Source organism: Ricinus communis, chromosome 8 (genome assembly GCF_019578655.1).
Source record: "Ricinus communis isolate WT05 ecotype wild-type chromosome 8, ASM1957865v1, whole genome shotgun sequence".
In the NCBI taxonomy this organism is placed as follows: Eukaryota; Viridiplantae; Streptophyta; class Magnoliopsida; order Malpighiales; family Euphorbiaceae; genus Ricinus; species Ricinus communis.
This window is the reverse complement of record NC_063263.1, coordinates 6,525,202-6,542,542: the sequence shown is the minus strand read 5'-3', so window position 1 is coordinate 6,542,542 and position 17,341 is coordinate 6,525,202. Positions and strand designations below refer to the sequence as shown.

The 17,341-nt window shown below is 32.4% G+C and overlaps 3 protein-coding genes across 6 annotated transcripts; 2 read left to right on the top strand and 1 right to left on the bottom strand.

Moving 5' to 3' along the window:
• The first annotated feature begins 529 nt into the window (after window positions 1-529).
• On the top strand, window positions 530-1,625 carry LOC8260420 (17.4 kDa class III heat shock protein). The gene is made up of 3 exons (XM_002529124.4): window positions 530-686; window positions 778-1,008; window positions 1,203-1,625. The coding sequence occupies exons 2-3, from the start codon at window positions 799-801 to the stop codon at window positions 1,458-1,460; spliced, it is 468 nt and encodes a 155-aa protein (XP_002529170.1). The 5' UTR covers window positions 530-686; window positions 778-798; the 3' UTR covers window positions 1,461-1,625.
• Window positions 1,626-2,067: 442 nt separating this feature from the next.
• Window positions 2,068-3,833, top strand: LOC107262054 (40S ribosomal protein Sa-2-like). Its single transcript, XM_015725403.3, has 5 exons — window positions 2,068-2,308; window positions 2,422-2,684; window positions 2,775-2,972; window positions 3,102-3,312; window positions 3,517-3,833. Exons 1-5 carry the CDS (start codon window positions 2,146-2,148, stop codon window positions 3,636-3,638), a joined length of 957 nt encoding a protein of 318 aa, XP_015580889.1. The 5' UTR covers window positions 2,068-2,145; the 3' UTR covers window positions 3,639-3,833.
• A 1,360-nt stretch (window positions 3,834-5,193) lies between these two features.
• Window positions 5,194-13,868, bottom strand: LOC8260451 (phosphoinositide phosphatase SAC2). 4 transcript variants are annotated; one of them, XM_015725399.3, is made up of 17 exons: window positions 13,541-13,868; window positions 13,171-13,368; window positions 12,109-12,313; window positions 11,853-12,018; window positions 10,925-11,147; window positions 10,381-10,457; window positions 9,975-10,162; window positions 9,797-9,894; window positions 9,561-9,694; window positions 9,342-9,467; window positions 8,552-8,912; window positions 7,472-7,593; window positions 7,231-7,344; window positions 6,736-6,912; window positions 6,400-6,573; window positions 6,233-6,317; window positions 5,194-5,745 (listed from the first exon to the last, which is right to left on the bottom strand). In XM_015725399.3, the coding sequence occupies exons 2-17, from the start codon at window positions 13,249-13,251 to the stop codon at window positions 5,641-5,643; spliced, it is 2,436 nt and encodes an 811-aa protein (XP_015580885.1). In that variant the 5' UTR covers window positions 13,252-13,368; window positions 13,541-13,868; the 3' UTR covers window positions 5,194-5,640. The 4 variants fall into 4 exon arrangements, with proteins under 4 accessions (XP_015580885.1, XP_015580887.1, XP_015580886.1 ...); XM_015725401.3 differs by having other exon boundaries at window positions 13,583-13,868; XM_015725400.3 differs by having other exon boundaries at window positions 13,606-13,868.
• Between the last annotated feature and the right edge of the window lie 3,473 nt (window positions 13,869-17,341).

Here is a 17,341-nt window from a genome sequence, read left to right as displayed (position 1 = left end):
TTATGTTTATGGAGAAGAGGAACCATATAACAGCATCTGTCCAATAAGCATATATGCTATAGCCCAATCTTGTCTGATATATTATAATTCAACAAGCTTGATTGATCCATTATATTAGTAATTTAGCTTCAGCAATTAACACATGCACCTGCTTTTGTAGCGATGACTATTGATCCATAATAATCACAGTTAACCATCTAATTTAACATGTATCCGAAGTCTTGTCCGGTGGGAGGTATATCTTCCAATTTGAGTGATACACTTGAGTTTTAAGCACCATATACAAGTAATAAAAGAAAAAGTATTTTCAACATGGACTATAACCTTTTCATTTTTCTATTAAGTGAACATTCAAGTTTTTCCAAAGACCATTTTTAAATCTAAATATACAAGTGAATGTATGAGCAGAAATCAAGAGGGTGAAAAGTTGAAACCAACTTTGCTTTTGTGACACTGGGAGGGACATAATCAAGACCCTGCAAGAACATGTACACGTGGCTATTTATCATATTACCATGTACACTGTCCCTGACCAGTACTCTACACGGGTTTACTCAGAAGCCTTTCGATTATTCTCGACTTTTCCATGCACTGCTCCGGAACTTTCCTTTCTTTCCTTTATATCAATTTATCCTTCATTCCATCCTCAATTTTCCCAAGAAACAATCACTCTTTAGTCCTAGCAGGTAAAAATTCCAAATCCTTTTTCGTGTCTCTTATAATTGATGTGTTTACTAAATGCATGTTTTTCTTGACTATTACTTTTGGGTGTGACAGAATCTCGGGTGGGTCAGAAAGATGAGCAAAGTTGGAGATTCAAATGTGTTTGATGCAGTGAGCCATTTGTTTAGCATCCCAGAAAGCATAGAGAAATTCATGATCCATTCAAGGGTTAATGACACAAATGAGAACAAGGGTGTTGGTAGCATTCCTGTGGATATCTTAGACACCTCCAAAGAGTATATCTTTCACATGGATGTTCCTGGCTTGTCCAAGTCTGATATTCAGGTACAATCACACCTCTCTTTATTGATCTAATTTCTACTAAGAATCTCAATTGTAAAGTCTTTAATCCTTGTGAAGTTGGATCCTGTGTGTTCCTTGCTTCTGTTAACCGGCCTCGTACTGGGTACGAGTCTATAACCTGACACTATAGTCCTGGAAATGATATAGTCCTGTTTGAATTGATTGGGTTACTATAGGTGACTGTTGAGGATGAGAGTACACTGGTGATTAAAAGTGGAGGGAAGAGGAAACGCGAAGATGGCGAGGAAGAAGGCTGCAGGTATATAAGGCTTGAGAGGAGGGCACCACAGAAGCTGATGAGGAAGTTCCGGTTGCCTGAAAATGCTAATGCATCGGCAGTTACTGCTAAATGCGAGAATGGGGTTTTGACTGTTGTAGTTGAGAAGCATCCTCCACCTCCTAAGCCTAAGAAGATTGAAGTCACTGTTTCTTAAAGAATCTCTTGTTGTCTGTGTAGATGGGTAAATGGGGATTTTAGTGTTGCAATTGTGTTCGGTTTAATATACGTATTTTGGGTAGGGGAACAATGTAATCATGTACAAATTTGATTGGCAAGAAATTGTAGTTTAATGTTAATTGGCTGCATATTTTATTTTGTTCCTCAAGATTTTCCTTTTAGAATTCAAGCCTGCGAGTGTGAGATTAGTGTAAAGCTTTCAAAACTTCAAGATTCTCAGCAATTACGAATATAAAATTAAAAGTACGATATCAGGAACGGTCTGGCTCAGTATTTTGTTTTAACAATAATATTGATAAAATTTTATCACTTTTAACGAAAATAAATACTTCAAATTTCTCACATAATTGCAATAAATTTGCTGATGTAAATTGGAACAATTTAAGCATGAAAACCTGTTCTACAGTGTTACGAGTGATTTCTATAGTGGCAAGAAGTCTACAAAATGCCATCAGCCGAGACGTAATTTGGGGATCAAACGATCTGTCGTTTATATTACTGGGTTCAGGGCTTTCGTTTATCGTGGGGTCAACCATATTGGGCCTTAAAGGAAAACCCTAATCATTATCTCTACCGTAAAGAAAACCCTAGCTTATTTCTTTCACTCCCTCTTTCCCTCACAGGCTCTCTCTCTCTCTCTCTCTCTCTAGCGGAGGAAAACTATGGCGACGGGTACAGCGGCAACAACAGCGGCAGCACCAGCAACACGTGCTCTGTCGCAAAAAGAACTAGACATCCAAATGATGTTAGCTGCCGAAGTCCATTTGGGCACTAAAAACTGCGATTTCCAGATGGAACGTTACGTTTTCAAGCGCCGCAACGATGGTAATGTGAATGCTCTCTTTTTCATACGATTGAGACTGTTTCGTTGAATAATATCATATCCATAGTAGCAGCTGTGGCCTCTTGTTTAGTTTTAATTATATTATTTTTCGTAGGAATTTATATTATCAATCTTGGGAAGACATGGGAGAAGCTGCAATTAGCTGCTAGGGTCATTGTTTCTATTGAGAACCCACAAGATATAATTGTCCAATCTGCAAGGCCTTATGGTCAAAGAGCTGTTCTTAAATTTGCACAGTATGCTGGTGCTCATGCTATTGCTGGAAGGCATACCCCTGGTACATTTACTAATCAGCTTCAAACTTCATTCAACGAGCCTCGTCTTTTGATCCTTACTGATCCAAGGACTGATCACCAGGTGGGTCATTAATGGGATAATCCTTTTTATTTATTTTTTCTCTGCGACCTTTATGCGGATGCTAATTATTGTGTTGTGCGCGTGTTGCAGCCTATTAAGGAAGCAGCTCTTGGAAATATTCCGACTATTGCTTTCTGTGACACAGATTCTCCAATGGGGTTTGTGGATATTGGCATTCCTGCTAATAACAAAGGCAAGCACAGTATTGGCTGTCTCTTCTGGTTGTTAGCAAGAATGGTTCTACAGATGCGCGGTACTATTCCTCAGGGTCACAAGTGGGATATTATGGTAACTTAAATATCACTAAGATAATTGCTTATGTGTTTGATTATTATGTGTTCACTTTAATTGGCACGACTGGTTTTCAGTTCTGATTTTACTTTCGTTCCCACCTGTTTATTTAATCTCCATTTGCAGGTGGACTTATTTTTCTACCGGGAGCCTGAAGAAGCCAAGGAACAAGAAGAGGAGGAAGCAGTACCAAGTGCCGAATATGCACTTCCTTCTACTGATTTTGGACTTGCTTCTACTGACTGGATGAACCCAAGCGCTGAAAACCAGTGGTCTGCTGATGCAGCTCAACCACCTATTTCTGCTGTACCTGTCGCCAACATGCATCCAGATCAAGGTAATGAGTATTCTTAATTGATCATGCCTCTGACCTTGTGCAACCTAAGCAATCCATGAACTATCTGTTCAGTTATTATTTTGCACTATTATCCTATTGGGAAAATGTGTTTGCGGTATTTACAATTTCAAAGATGCCATTGAGCAGCTGGCGCCATATTTTTGTTTGTTTGTTCCACTGATCTTCATTTTACTTATGATTCAGCTTCAGGTGGAGTCTCTGCAGAATGGGATGCAGCTGCTCCCCCACCTCAGTTTGCACCACCTGCTGCTGCTGCTCCCCCACCTCAGTTTGCACCACCTGCTGCTGCTGCTGGCTGGGAATGAAGCAAGGAACTTCAATACCTTGTTTTGCATTGGTTTTATCGTTCTGAGCACAGTTTCGTTTTACAGATTTGACTAGAAATTTTGACATTTACTTTTGATTCAGTAATGCAGTATTTTCTTGTTGCCAATTTTGCTTTATCTGGATTCGACGGTGTTGGAATTTTTTTGAATTATAAATTCATTTGAAGAATGTAATTATAGGGTCCAGTTCTAATATTATTACTAATAGTATTACCAATATTGTTACTAGTATTAGTACCCTTTGGTTAATACATGATGTACCAAAAATATTTGTTTGGCAAATATGGTGCCATCAATTGTTACTTTGCCTCATCAGTCAGCAACTAGTTTTCCAATGTATTTTGTGTGAAATTGTAGATTTCAGAAATTTTATTTATTTAGATTATTTCCAATAAACTCTTATATCATGTACATTATTTATTATTATGCTCATTTTTAATTATAGAGAGCATATATAAAAAGTAATATATTAACTTTCTAAAAAGAATTCAAATTTTGTATTTACTTGTATTATTTTTTTGAAATGAAAATAGAAATAATCTTTTATATTTTTTAAAATTATAACTAAGTTTTGAAAAACAAGTTTAAGATGTTTTTTCTTTATATTTTTCTTTTATATGAAAGGTCGCTTATTTTTAAATAAAATAATGAGTTTTTATTTTATTTATTTCAAATTTATTTTTTATATTTAAAATGTTATCCAAATTAAAAATAAAATATTTTTTTGTATAATATCAACTAAACATGTTTTATAAGTTTTATAAAAATTTTATGAAAATAAATTGTTCTTGTTATTTCTTTAAATTAGAAACTAAAAAAATTCTTTACAAATAATCAAGTTCTAAGTTTTTAAGAGATTATTTAATTCATCATTCTTGTTTAAAAATAATTTAAAAGCCACTTTCTTCTTTCTTAAGTGGTTGTTTAGATTGAAAGATTTTACGAGAGGGATTTTGTAAAATTCATAGGCTTAGCTTAAATTTATTATTTGGTAATAAAAAAAAGTGGTCTGACTTAGAAAGTTTCTCATTCTTCAAAATTCCTAATTTTTTTAGAATTTTAATTTTCCATCTGGGAGGTGAGAGAGTTTAAAATGCATCAGTTATATTACTTTCATATTTCAAATGTTATTTCTAATAAATTTATTTTAATCTAAAATTATTCTTAACTTTAAATAAAAATCGTTTTTTGTATTTAATTCAAATAATTGAATTTTTAAAATCCATATATAAATCTGTGGATGTTAAAATCCCTCAACTTATACAGTACTTTAATTTGAGGAACAAAATCTCATAGATGGCTCTTAAATATATTTTTCTCATTTTTATTTTTTCCTTCTTATATTATCTTTTAAAGAATGACATTTTTTCTCACTAATTTCTTTCTTTTTTTATTTTATTAATAAAAAACTAATTAAAGATAAAATATAAATTATTAACGGAATAAATACATATTTTGAGATAAATAAAGAATAATTATTTATAATTTACTACGAAGACATATAAAAATATAGATAACATTGTTGGAGATATTCTTAAAACTTAAAAACTTCTTTTCAATATCCTATATTGCTCTCAAAACTGGTAATAATGGGCATATTTATCAAGAAGAATAAGTGGTAATCTAGATCTATTCGGCCTAAATTGTAATCTGGATCTATTTTAAAGATATTTTAAAAGAATCATATTTACAAGGTGAAACTCTGTTTTGAAACCTAGAGAAACTGGAGGACTTTGAGGGGGTCCAAATGAATTAGCTATCAGCTGTTTATCCTTCTGCTTCCTCGGTCATACTTTTCTTAACCCTGGTGGTATACGCTTGAACATGTATGATCTGAGAACTGCTTTGCTTCACAAATGCCAAAATTGTATCATGTCTTGCTCTTTATTATTTTTTGTATTGTGATCCACATCCTTCGGACAGGATCAGAAAAGATAATGGCTCGAATAAATACTATGATTAGAAAGTTGGAGTTAATTTATCATAGGCAAAGTGTCTCCCCGTGTGTTACCCAGTGCGCAAAGCGCTCCGAAAATCCACCCATGAGATTGTCAGAAGAGAAGTCAGTCGCAGTTTGGTTTCTTCCCTGGAGTTCCAAGTAAATGGCAGAATTAATACTTGAAATAAAGCAAAATATAACACTTCTAATAACCACGGTAGAAAGCTGATATACAGCTTTTATAAGTAAAGCCCAGGTTAAGGAACATATGAACAGATCTATAAAGAGGATACCCTGCAATGAGGACAGTGGCAAGCTATGCGCCACAAAGACTAGTAAGCACCTTGAGGTAGCCTAATCAAATGCAGTTTCATGTGGAATTGAAAATGCAGCCATACAAAGAATGACGATGGATGGAGATGATAGCTGAAAAGAAGCAAGGCTCTGGTAACATGTACGAAGTTTTCTTTTTTTCCCTGAGGTTTCTTTTCTTTTTCTTATTCCCTCTTTTCCCTCTTCTCAACTATCATGGTACTGTCTTGTTCCATGCAAGTGCAACCTGTTATTTCATGTAAAGCAACATGCAAGAACCAATATGGCAGAAGATCTAAAATATAAAATATAAGATACGAACCTTCAAGCTAGATCCACACTCACTGGCAGATGTTTCACTTTTCAGTTCATTCACAAGATATTCGGATGATAGGCCAGCAATAGTCCTGCAGCCATTGGACCACCGTGCGTATTAGGGCTATTTTTAGCTACCGAGCTTGAAGAATTTACTAAAACCACAAACATTACCTATCAAAAGGATCTTCCTCGCAAGAATTCCCTGACGAAGAAAGCCAGTCCAAATCAAGAAAGTTTGAACAGCTACATGCATCCCCATGTTCATCATAACAAATATGATCACTATCGAATTCATCTTCTCCTATATCTTTAAAAAGCCGTCTACGAGGCATCGTGGGCGTATACCTAAAACAATGTTCGACAATTTGTAAGCTTAAATAGAGACAAAGACCCTTGCATTAGTGTGTGTGAATTACTGACAATGTTTTTTCCAAAACTTATTTAAATGGTACTTTATTACAAGCTTTGCCATGAGTTTACAAGTATGGGGATATGATTTAAGCAGACCTAGAATATGATATGTCGCTTTCACAGGTTGAGATCTCTGGAGTAGAATCTGAAAGGCCCATATTAACTCCTTGCTCCTCTGTAAAAGGCTTATTAGGTCCTACCCTGGTAGTTGCCACAAGCGGGTCACTATCACAAAGAAGGTTTCCATCTGATAGTGATCTTTTAAAGAATGACCTACAGAGAGTATACAATGGCATCATAAACAACAGATGTATAAAGGCAAACTTTTAACGAAAAAATAGAGTGCTTTGCATATGGCACAAATGTCCATGCTTTGCCTATGGCACAAATGTTCATGCCATATAAATTATTAGCCCTTATCATCTGTTCCGGCTGTCAGATGTCCATTTTCAGACAAAAAGCAATTTTTTTTATTTTTATATTATCTAAAGCATCAAATTTTTCCAAGAGAAGTGCAATATTGTACACCCAGGGACAGGTAGCTGTTGAACAAGCAATAGAGAATATTTGCAACTATTAAGGATACAGTACCTAGCACCCTCATCTATGAAATCAGGATCGCGCCCTCTAACATTGTGGTGTTGATCTGAATCCAATTCCCACAGTGCTGGCTTTCCCTGCTGCGGCTGGAAATGACCCAAGAACCTGCTTAAAAAGACATCAAATGAGTAACCTTTCCCATATTAATGCCTATTATTGATTGATACAATTTGAGGACTCCTTGAACTATTCCAGAAACATTTGATGCTTTAACAAATGGTATTTAACTTACACGTTAATGGCATCTTGTTTCTCAGCATCCATGTAAGCATTACTGTAGTAACGCTGTAGAGTTCTGAAGAACTCTTGGGACTGAGTTGCAGCTTTCCACTGTCCTCTCCTCTCCGAGAAAATCTGTTTATGGTACAGAGATACCGGTAAATTCAAATTGGGAAAGTAAGAAGTATCCAAGCCAGAGAAGAGCAGGTAACACTCGGGTGATGCAAAGGGCAAGTTATAGCCTTAACTTAAGCAGATTTACTCTGAAGAGGTATATTCCAACTTTGAAATACAGTAACTAAATTAACAAGACATGGAAAATTAAATTTTTTAGCCCACAGCAAGGGGCTCATATGTTGAATTAAGAGTTGTAAAACTTCATTATAAATATACGGTTTATAGCTTGGTTTCTATAAGATACAAAACCAAACTTCACTATAAATTTTAACAAAACAAACTGAACTATTAAATACGGTTTATTCCCTGGTTTACAGTTTACTATGAATAATGAACAACTCTGCATGTGCAAATAAAGTATTCAAGGAAGTCAACTAGTGTGGTCATGTCTTTGCATTTAGTTTACAAAAAGTAACTTCATTTGCAGTCAGTTTTTGGTTTCACTATAGAAGAACATAGAATCTAATTTGGATGTCCAGGCCTGTCTGTAGAGAGGGGATGTAAGCCAGCTCAATAATTTAAAAAAAAGATTAATAACTTTGGGAAGTATCTTATGTCTTGATCTATCAGTTCAACAGACAACATAACCCCTACTACCACAGTGGTACATGGCAAGCACCTTGAACGCCATTAGAACATAAGCTAATCAATCTATCGCTGTTATACACATAGACAGAGAGTTACATCACAATGAAAATTATGTTGCATGATATATTGATGGTTTGCTGATGCTCTCCACAATCGGGGTGAAACCAATCCATTCACCATTATCAAAAAATAATTGAAGACAAAAACTATCTATGGCACGTAGATGAATTAGGAGCACAGAATTAAATTTGCAGTTGCAGTTTATTATATCTAGAAAATGTATTACACAAAAAGAAAATCAAATTCCAACTTATTTTAAAAGGATTACCTTGTTGTGTGCCGCAGACCCACCATACTGCAGCGCAAGCGTGTCACCCATTGTCTCATAATTCCTCATTAAATCCTCTGCCAATTGGTTATCTAGATCAATAATTGGTGATTCTATGAATCCAAGCGCATGCAGCTGATGACCAAGAGCCATCAAACCATAGGCATATTGTGCAACATTTGTGCGATCCAAACAGTCTATGCAATTAGTCCTTAGAACCCCTCTTTGAAACATTGGGGCCTTGGTACGTGAATTTCCATTTGCTCCAGAATCAATATTGCCAACTCCTGATTCTGAAGTCCTTTCAAATTCATTTTCAGTGGAAGAAGGATTTCCCAAAGAGCACTCATCATTATTTTCCCTGAACAATGTTCACATTGCCAACAGCTTAAGTGACTAGAGAATTAGCAGAAACAAAAGAAATTTGGGCAAAATAAGCAGTTGCTTATACAGCATAATTTTCCACAAGCAATTTCTTAGTAGAATCGATTTTGCTTAATCTTCTTTCCCTCTCTTCCAAAGACTACTATCTAATATCTGTGCATTCCAAAAGCCACACAAGCACCAGTTCTGAACATTAAATCAGCACTTAGGGAAAGAACTTCTCTAACCATTGTAAATTCAACATACTAAAACATTACAGTTTATTAATGAAAAATACTATAAGTGCAAAAAAAGCAATTTCAAAAACAATTGTACAGAAAGACCAATTTATGGTAAGAGCAATCCTTATCTTTAGAAACTGATAAAAAATGCTGTGCAAGTGATAGTAGCCAGATTGTTAACTTACTCAGAGTAGGAAGAATTGGGAAATCCCATGGGCATCAAACTCGAGTTAACTTGACAATAAAAGATTCCAGTTAGGTTTAATGCATATGCCGCCACTTTCCCTAAAAGCAACAGCACATTGGTAGCTCTGTTCTCAAACAAACAAATTCTGATCGCATTAATAATAATGGAAATAATTGTTAAAAAAGAAGAACAGGTGAGGTTAGTGCAGGCTAAGTACTTTCTGGAATGTCTATGCAAATCCCAGTGGAGGAACCTCAGGCGATTGTCCTCTGATAAGCCTTTGTTTATAAATTTGATAGCATTAGCAAACTCTACACGAAGTATGCTTTCCCGCGGCTTCTTTTCATGTGTCTGTTAATCAAAACAATTTCCAAAACATGTTGACGAATAAGTCCAGTTCACGCGAAGGCATATATAAAGAAAAATGGACATGTACTAGTTGCAGGAGCCTACCTTAATTAAATTCAAAATAATTATTGGATTCCCATATCGCTTTACAAGATTTTCAAAGTGAAGTTTTGTGGCCTCGTAATTTTGGTCCTTGTTTGATACTGCAAACAGAACAAGTAATAAGCATATTTAAGAGAAGTTACCATTGAGTATACTGCAGTTTAGTGTGATAAAATCATACATATAATGTCAGGTTTAATGTTCAATCGCGAAGTTTCTTGGGACCAGAAAAGTGGGATTGAACCCCTATGCTGCACAACAGAACTTATTTGCACTGGATAGCCATTAGGAACATCTTCAAAGACTATCTGCTCTGTCTCCACATCATTAGCCACTCTGCCCTTCTCATTCACACCACGTTTTAAATATCTATACAAGAAACAATAGGGAAGTAAGATAAGATCTACTTTAAGAACACTGCATTATTGGGGAAAAGAAGATAATTTACACATTAAATTCATAATTTACATATTCTGGAAGTTTACCACATCCAGGGGCTCAAAATAAAAGTTGAGATGGCAAAAAAATGTGCAAATTCAACCATTTATGAAATATGCTTACCAAGTCGTTCAAAAGACAATTCATACCTGGTGCCGGCGTAATGCCGTGAGCGTCTCGCGATGAGTGTCAACTTGAAGTCCTTACCTGAGATTGAAAGTTTCACCTAGACAACAAAGGAAATGAAAAAGAAAAAAAAAAAAAAAAAAGTAGATTCAGAGCTGGCACAAAGTTCACATGATAATCTGCATAGCATTCTTAGCTAAATTTAAGGAACTAGTGCAAGACCATATACATCGCTCTGATACCGAAGTTAAGTTCCATGTAATTGAGATCAGTTTATAAAAAGACCATGTTCTAAATTTTAACTTTATTCTTGCTAAAGTAACTCATTGACTCCCAAATCAAATTGGGAGGCAAGTAAACTTAATAGCTTCAACGAGAGCTGAACATAGGGAAGTGAAAAGATAGAAAAGAGAAGAGACTGCAAAATATCACGTTGCCACCATATGCAACAGGCACTGAAGATTATCAATTCCCCACAAAAGAGAACATGCAAAAAGATGTATTTTTTTATGCAAGTAAAGTATCAGATAATCTATATACAGGCAGTGTATTGAGAATAAAGTGCACCTGTTTAAAAAAGCCATATACTAATGCCACTGTCCACAGCGTATTCTCGAGGTTATTCCGGATCCCTCGAGTTAAGAATTCATTCCAAACAAACATTGTTTCATAGGGAACTTTCCCTGTCTCGCTGTTATATAAATTCTTTTGAAGACAATGCATGATGTTGTATGAATAACTGAAAAAGAAGTCCCTTGTAAGATCCACCGTGCATAAGAGCTTCTTGTATCTACAGCATCATCCGAAGAAAATAATTACAAGTTAGTGAACTTTAAATAATATTACCAAGTGTCAAGGTAGAAGGTATATTACAAAATAAAGTGCTAGTCAATAAGTTAAAAATAAAAAGCTGAAGGCAACAGAAGAAAGAAAAAGAAAGGAAAGAAAAGAAAAGGAGGTAAGTTCTCCCCAACAAACCCTGATGGTACCTTGTCTTATTCAACATGTTAAATTAACATCATCGCAACAGCAATGAAGTTTGCTCCTGTACATATGCAGGAAATGAACTGGCAATAGCTACTATACAATGTTATCAACTAAGCACAATGCAAGAATAACATTGGATACTGCGTAACTCGGAATTAGATCTTCTACTAGTTTCATTTGAAAAGAAAGAATAAGAGTGAGACTGAACCACCAGCAGAATTCAAATAGGTTTGAATTAGACAAGGCCAAGCCATTAATTAACACTGAAGGGTGTTTTAACATAAATAGTACAGAAGTTACCTCCACAGTGTTGAACTTGTCTACTTCTAATACATGATGCCCAACTCAGATTAGAAAAAGTAATTGAAGAAAATTAAAAAAAAAAAAACCATGACAAAATCCATATCTAATTACAAATTAACAGTGCACAGCTTTGATAGCTAATCTCATAGGTCTCTTTAAAAGTACCAAGTACATGTTACATTCACATGCAGAATGGACAAAAGACCTGTTCTCGTTCTTAGAATTAGTCATATTGGACCGCAAAGAAGAATTCGGAATAGGAATCATCTCGCTCTTGGTGATGGCATATATCGCATGGCCACAAATTGCACCAATTTTCCTTCTTTTTGTTATCAGCAGCATGTAATAGGGTCCCAAAAATTTAATGAAACCTAGTTTTAAGGGGAAGAAAATGCCATGAGTTACATAATGAAATAGATGCAAGAACATACATAGAAGACTGTGCAAATCCATATACATACCAACTAATCCATAGCAAGTAGTGACAAATTTAAGTCCGCCCGTTGACTTATTCCCTTCATGTATTCGCCTTAGCAGGTCACAGCATTCACTTTCTGAGTATGCTGTAGAATCTTGGAGAATATTCAGTTCAGATGGATCTAATCGATCAATCTTTAAAACCCTCCAAAATCTCCTACTCTTGTCTCTTCCTAACATATAAAAATTCTGTTGCATATAAAATGAAAACCAATTTTACATCGATAAGCAACTCCATAACCAACATTAAAAGTCATTTTATACAAATGAAACAAAAAGAAAGAATTAAAATATTATTTGATAAATCAAATATGATTAATAAAGGCACATTATGGCTTATAGTTTGAATACCTTAAATTTTTTTTGGTACTATTAATATGAAAACAGTGGCAGGAACCAAAACATTCAGCTGAGGAAAGTGCATCATATATATGACTGTAAGCAACTAGTTTTCTACTACATCAGCATAGAATGCTGGTCATGTGGATATTCAGATCAAATGTATGTATCAGCACACGCATGTTAATGCATGTTGACTATTAAGAACAACATAAAATTAACAAAAATAAAAGAGAAATCATGTAGGTCGAATTTGTTGACCACAGTAGAAGTAAAACTTATTTAGATGAAAATCATAAAGAAAGTGTATTCTAAATCTGAAACCTCAAAAATAGTGCAACTCCAAAAACAGCAATCTAAAATAATTATAACAATAACATTTTTATCTACATAATAAAGAATGGTTAATAAATAATTAATTGAGAAAGATAAAATTCAAAATCTAATATTCTTTACCGATTACACAAAGAAAAAAAAAAACAGAACAAGTCCATGAATCAATCAACAAAATTCCTGCTAGATGCTCAAATTCATATCAATACCTAAATAAATAGAATCAAGTCCAAATTCTCAAGTAAACAAGTACAGATTATGTATGTTCCAAAACGACGTAGCAGAGTAATAAGCATCCAAAACTAAAAAAAAAAAAATTAAGAAAAAAACAAACAACACATAATCAACATGTAAGCAAATAATAATATATGTACCGAGCGAGTCTCATAGAGGCGAAATTTCTGCAAGTAACCAGAATTCGGGTCAGGTAAGCCGGCGGCAGCCTTAGTATCCATGTTTATTCGGATCTATTTACTATCTTATCTTCTTCCCCGAGCAGAGCAGTTCCTCTCGGCCCGGGTCAACTCTCCTCGCTGAAAACGACACCTCTGCTTCTCAAATCTACACACTAACTATAATACCAAAGAAAAAAAAAAAAAAAACAGAATCTATAAAATTTTTCAAAAGTTTGTTTGAGCTCTGTTACATATTCAAAGTATATAACCAAAAAAAGAAACATACACAATGACACTGCACAAAGATAAACGGCCTTAAGAAAAAAAGAAAAAGAAAAAAAGAAATTACAGTAGAAGCTGATAATTGATATTGTTTTGAAACGAAGCAGACCGGTGAATGAGATAAAAACGGACCGTTTTGAGGTCTGAGAGAGTGTGTGAGAGAGAGAGGATAGATCGACTATGATGAGAGAGAGAGGAGAGAGCTGTAGATGCCGCAAAGTAGAGAGATTTTCGTTTGTTTTTTTTTTCTTTTCTTTTTTTTTTTCTTAAATATGAGAAATTTATATTTATATTTTAAGCTGAACTAAAGGAGATTTTGTCTTTGTAATTGTACACGAAAATTACGCCGCTATTTTTTAATTCTTAATTTTATAGTATTTGTGGTTAAAAATAATTAACACGTCGGAGCCGTAAATATATGTATATTAGAAATACTAACGACTTTGGAGAATCTCACTTATAATTAAAGGAATTTAAATACAAACAGATTACCAATTATCTAAGTGAGTTTCCATCTGGATTAATTTTGTTATTTTCGTCATATTCCTTTTAACAGAGAAATTACTCATACAATCAAATCTCTAAAAATACACCGTTAGTTTCTCTCTTTAGCAATGCCTCTATCCCATTTGTTAATTTGATATAAATCCTTTTATATTTACTTTTAAAAAATAGTTTTTTTGTTGCAATCTTTTTTTATTTCAATTAACAAATTCATCTTATAATTCGAAATAAAATATTAAAAAAATAAATATATCCTAAATTAAAAGCAACTTTTATTATAATTTTATATTACAAGTCGTAAATACGTGTAATAATTTTTTTTTATTATCTCAATTATGACTTATAATAATTTCAACAAAGTTTCTCTTGTTATAATTTTTTTACTTTCCTTTTATGTAAGTTTCAATGAATATTTTATGCTAATTTTAAAAATATTTACTTAATATTCTTTTAGATTAAAATTCTTAAAATAAATATTTAAATGTCTAAAGAAATCTTTTTTTATAATTTAGAGGTTCATAAATAAATTACTACAATATTTTTATTTGGTTTATCAATTACCATGTCTTGTAAAGTCTTTTAAGACCTAATTATTTAAAAAAAAAAATATGAACTAAATTGTAAAAGAAAAAAATACCTAACTTTAAGAGAGATGTTATCTTTTAAAAAAGAAATTAAAAAAGAGAAAAGTATATATAAAATTGGAAAGCAACACCTGGATATATGTATATATTATGCTGATATTATCCAAATAATGGATGGTGAATAAGAATATGCTAATATACCTTTCTTTTTTTCTCAACTTGCTTATTTTATAATATAATATGCCATTACAGCAAGCAGTGATATCCATGCTGGAAAAACTCTAATCTCTATTATATTCACATTTGCCTAACCTTGACAATTTCTATTCCCATTTTTAGGTGATTAATTAAGATTAGTTATTGAATTAAAAAAGAAATTAAGATTAATTATTAGTATCATTCATTTCAAAAATTAGTTTGTTTACTTGCCTTATTTTACCACCCTAATTTAACTGGAGTTTTATTTTATTTTATTTTATTACCTTTACATACATTCGGGCATTCATGCTCAATCAATTACCTTTCTATTCTACTGCGACAATTTCTTTGGTAATCCCTTAAAAAAACGAGAAAAATAAAAATGAATCCACTTCTATCTCCTTTACATTTAATTGCAACCGTTCAATTTAATCATTCTAGCAACTTTAACTATATATTTCATGCTCCGATTATATATTTGAAAATTATTATTTTTATATATTACTGTAAATTTAATAGTTTAAATTTAATAAGACGATAAAAGATTTTAATTTTGAGTTATATTTTTTTTATTTATAATTAAAAATTTAATATTTTAATATAATAATAAAGCGAGACTAGTTTAAAAATATATATTAACACTCATACGATATTAATTTTTAAAAAATTATCTAAATGCCAATATATTTAGAGTGTATTTGAGATTTTTTTTGGCCAAGAAAAAATAGGTTTATAATATTTATATTTAATATTTTATTTTTAAAATATTTTAAATCTATTTTTAGAAAAACATCTATTTATATATTTAATATAAGAAAAAATTTCAAAACTCAAGAATAAAATAAAATAAAATAAAAATTAAAGTTAACACCCTCTTAATTATTACTTCATCATAAAATAAAACTTAAATTTCTTAGTAACATTAAATTACTTATATGTGCAATTGGATGGATCTCCTTGTCGGATTTCTAAGCGAAACTGCTGGAATGATATAGTGATAATGGGAGGGTTGGTTGACAACTTGTTAATAATTTCACCTAAAAGATATAGAAAAAGCATCAATTTCATTGTCAATGGTGTCAAACTTCTCGTTGCGGGCACCATTAAGATTTCCTATTATTTGTGGTGTAACTATTTAATTTAAGCATTAATTTAGAGAAGGTAATGTTCATAATTAATAATTAGTTGTATTTATGGCTAGCAAAAATTCAAGACCAAGATACAAATTAATTAATGCCACTACTTCAATCTCACCATGTGACATTATTAATTGTAGTGATAGAGCAAGACATGCACATTTATTTTTTCCATTTTGATTTGATTTTTTTTCCTTGAATAGAGAGAAACAGTAGAAAATGAAAATGGGTCTTTTGTTTTGTTTTGTTTTTTTTTTTTAATGTAGTAGTATTGCAAAAGTAGAAGGATGTGAGGGAGATAAAGCCATGAAAGGGATCTCAATAGTATTAAAAAGTTGACTTGAAAAAAATATGTGGGTAGACAAAATGGTCATAGATGTTTGGACACTTGTTAAATTTCGCTTCTCACAAATTAACCTAAAATTTCATTGGTGGGTGGGGACGCTTAATTATAAATGCCAATGACTTTTTGCAAAATACAAAATTTATAATTTTATGGGTTTGATAACTAATATTACCTTCATGATACTATCACAAAAATATGACTGGCAAATAGAAGGCAGGTGACATGTCTAGAATTATGTGAATATGTATTAGCTTCCAAAAAGAAAATAATGTTATAGCTTGAAAACATGTGATTAATTTCATTATTAGACACTACACCAGATCCATTTTTATAGCTTGAAAACCGACAAATGAAAATGAATAAAAATGGATTTTATAGCTTGAAAAAAGTAATAACTCTTGATTAAATAGTAATTAGAAAAAGATGAGAAAAATAAAACCAAAAATTTAATTACAATTTTAAACTTAAAATAAAAACATCACACAAATTCAATCTATATATATATATATATATATATATACAATTCATGGGGTGGTTGGAATATCACTATTTATTATGGCATTTCTAATTTTTTCTTATTCCTATTTAGCTATGGCTTCAGTGCGGCCATATTACTCAAGAAAGCTTTGCTCTTCCCAACGTCAGGTTTTGAGCTCTGACTATATATATCTTCTTATCAATTTTTTTATGAACTTTCTTACATTTTAATGAATTTTTTATATTAAAATAAATAAATCACCTATAATCAACTTGCTTTCTCTCTCTTTACAAGAAATTTTTAATAATTTTCAAGTTATTTTTTTAAATTATAATGAGTTTAAGAATTTATATGAGAAAAAAAACTACTAAAAATACTAATTTTATAAATATCACAGAAATGCATTAACTATTTAGAAAGGTATATATTAATTTAGTATTAAAAGTTTATAAATTTCCACTCAAATATTTAATTACTTTAAATTATTTTCCTTATCCTATCATCATAAGATTTATTATACAATTTTTAATCTATTTATTAGAATTATAAATTTAATCTAACTTTTACAAAAAATTCTATAAGTTGAAAATCTTACTTTTATCTCTCTCTCTCTCTCTCTCTC

Coding starts and splice junctions, on each gene's coding strand:
- LOC8260420 (XM_002529124.4), top strand. CDS start 799: ATGAGCAAAGTTGGAGATTCAAATGTGTTTGATGCAGTGAGCCATTTG. Junction 1,009..1,202: donor TGTCCAAGTCTGATATTCAG/GTACAATCACAC, acceptor GGGTTACTATAG/GTGACTGTTGAGGATGAGAG.
- LOC107262054 (XM_015725403.3), top strand. CDS start 2,146: ATGGCGACGGGTACAGCGGCAACAACAGCGGCAGCACCAGCAACACGT. Junction 2,685..2,774: donor ATCCAAGGACTGATCACCAG/GTGGGTCATTAA, acceptor CGCGTGTTGCAG/CCTATTAAGGAAGCAGCTCT. Junction 2,973..3,101: donor GTCACAAGTGGGATATTATG/GTAACTTAAATA, acceptor CTCCATTTGCAG/GTGGACTTATTTTTCTACCG.
- LOC8260451 (XM_015725399.3), bottom strand. CDS start 13,251: ATGGATACTAAGGCTGCCGCCGGCTTACCTGACCCGAATTCTGGTTAC. Junction 10,163..10,380: donor CGGCATTACGCCGGCACCAG/GTATGAATTGTC, acceptor TTTCTTGTATAG/ATATTTAAAACGTGGTGTGA. Junction 8,913..9,341: donor CCCAATTCTTCCTACTCTGA/GTAAGTTAACAA, acceptor AACATTGTTCAG/GGAAAATAATGATGAGTGCT.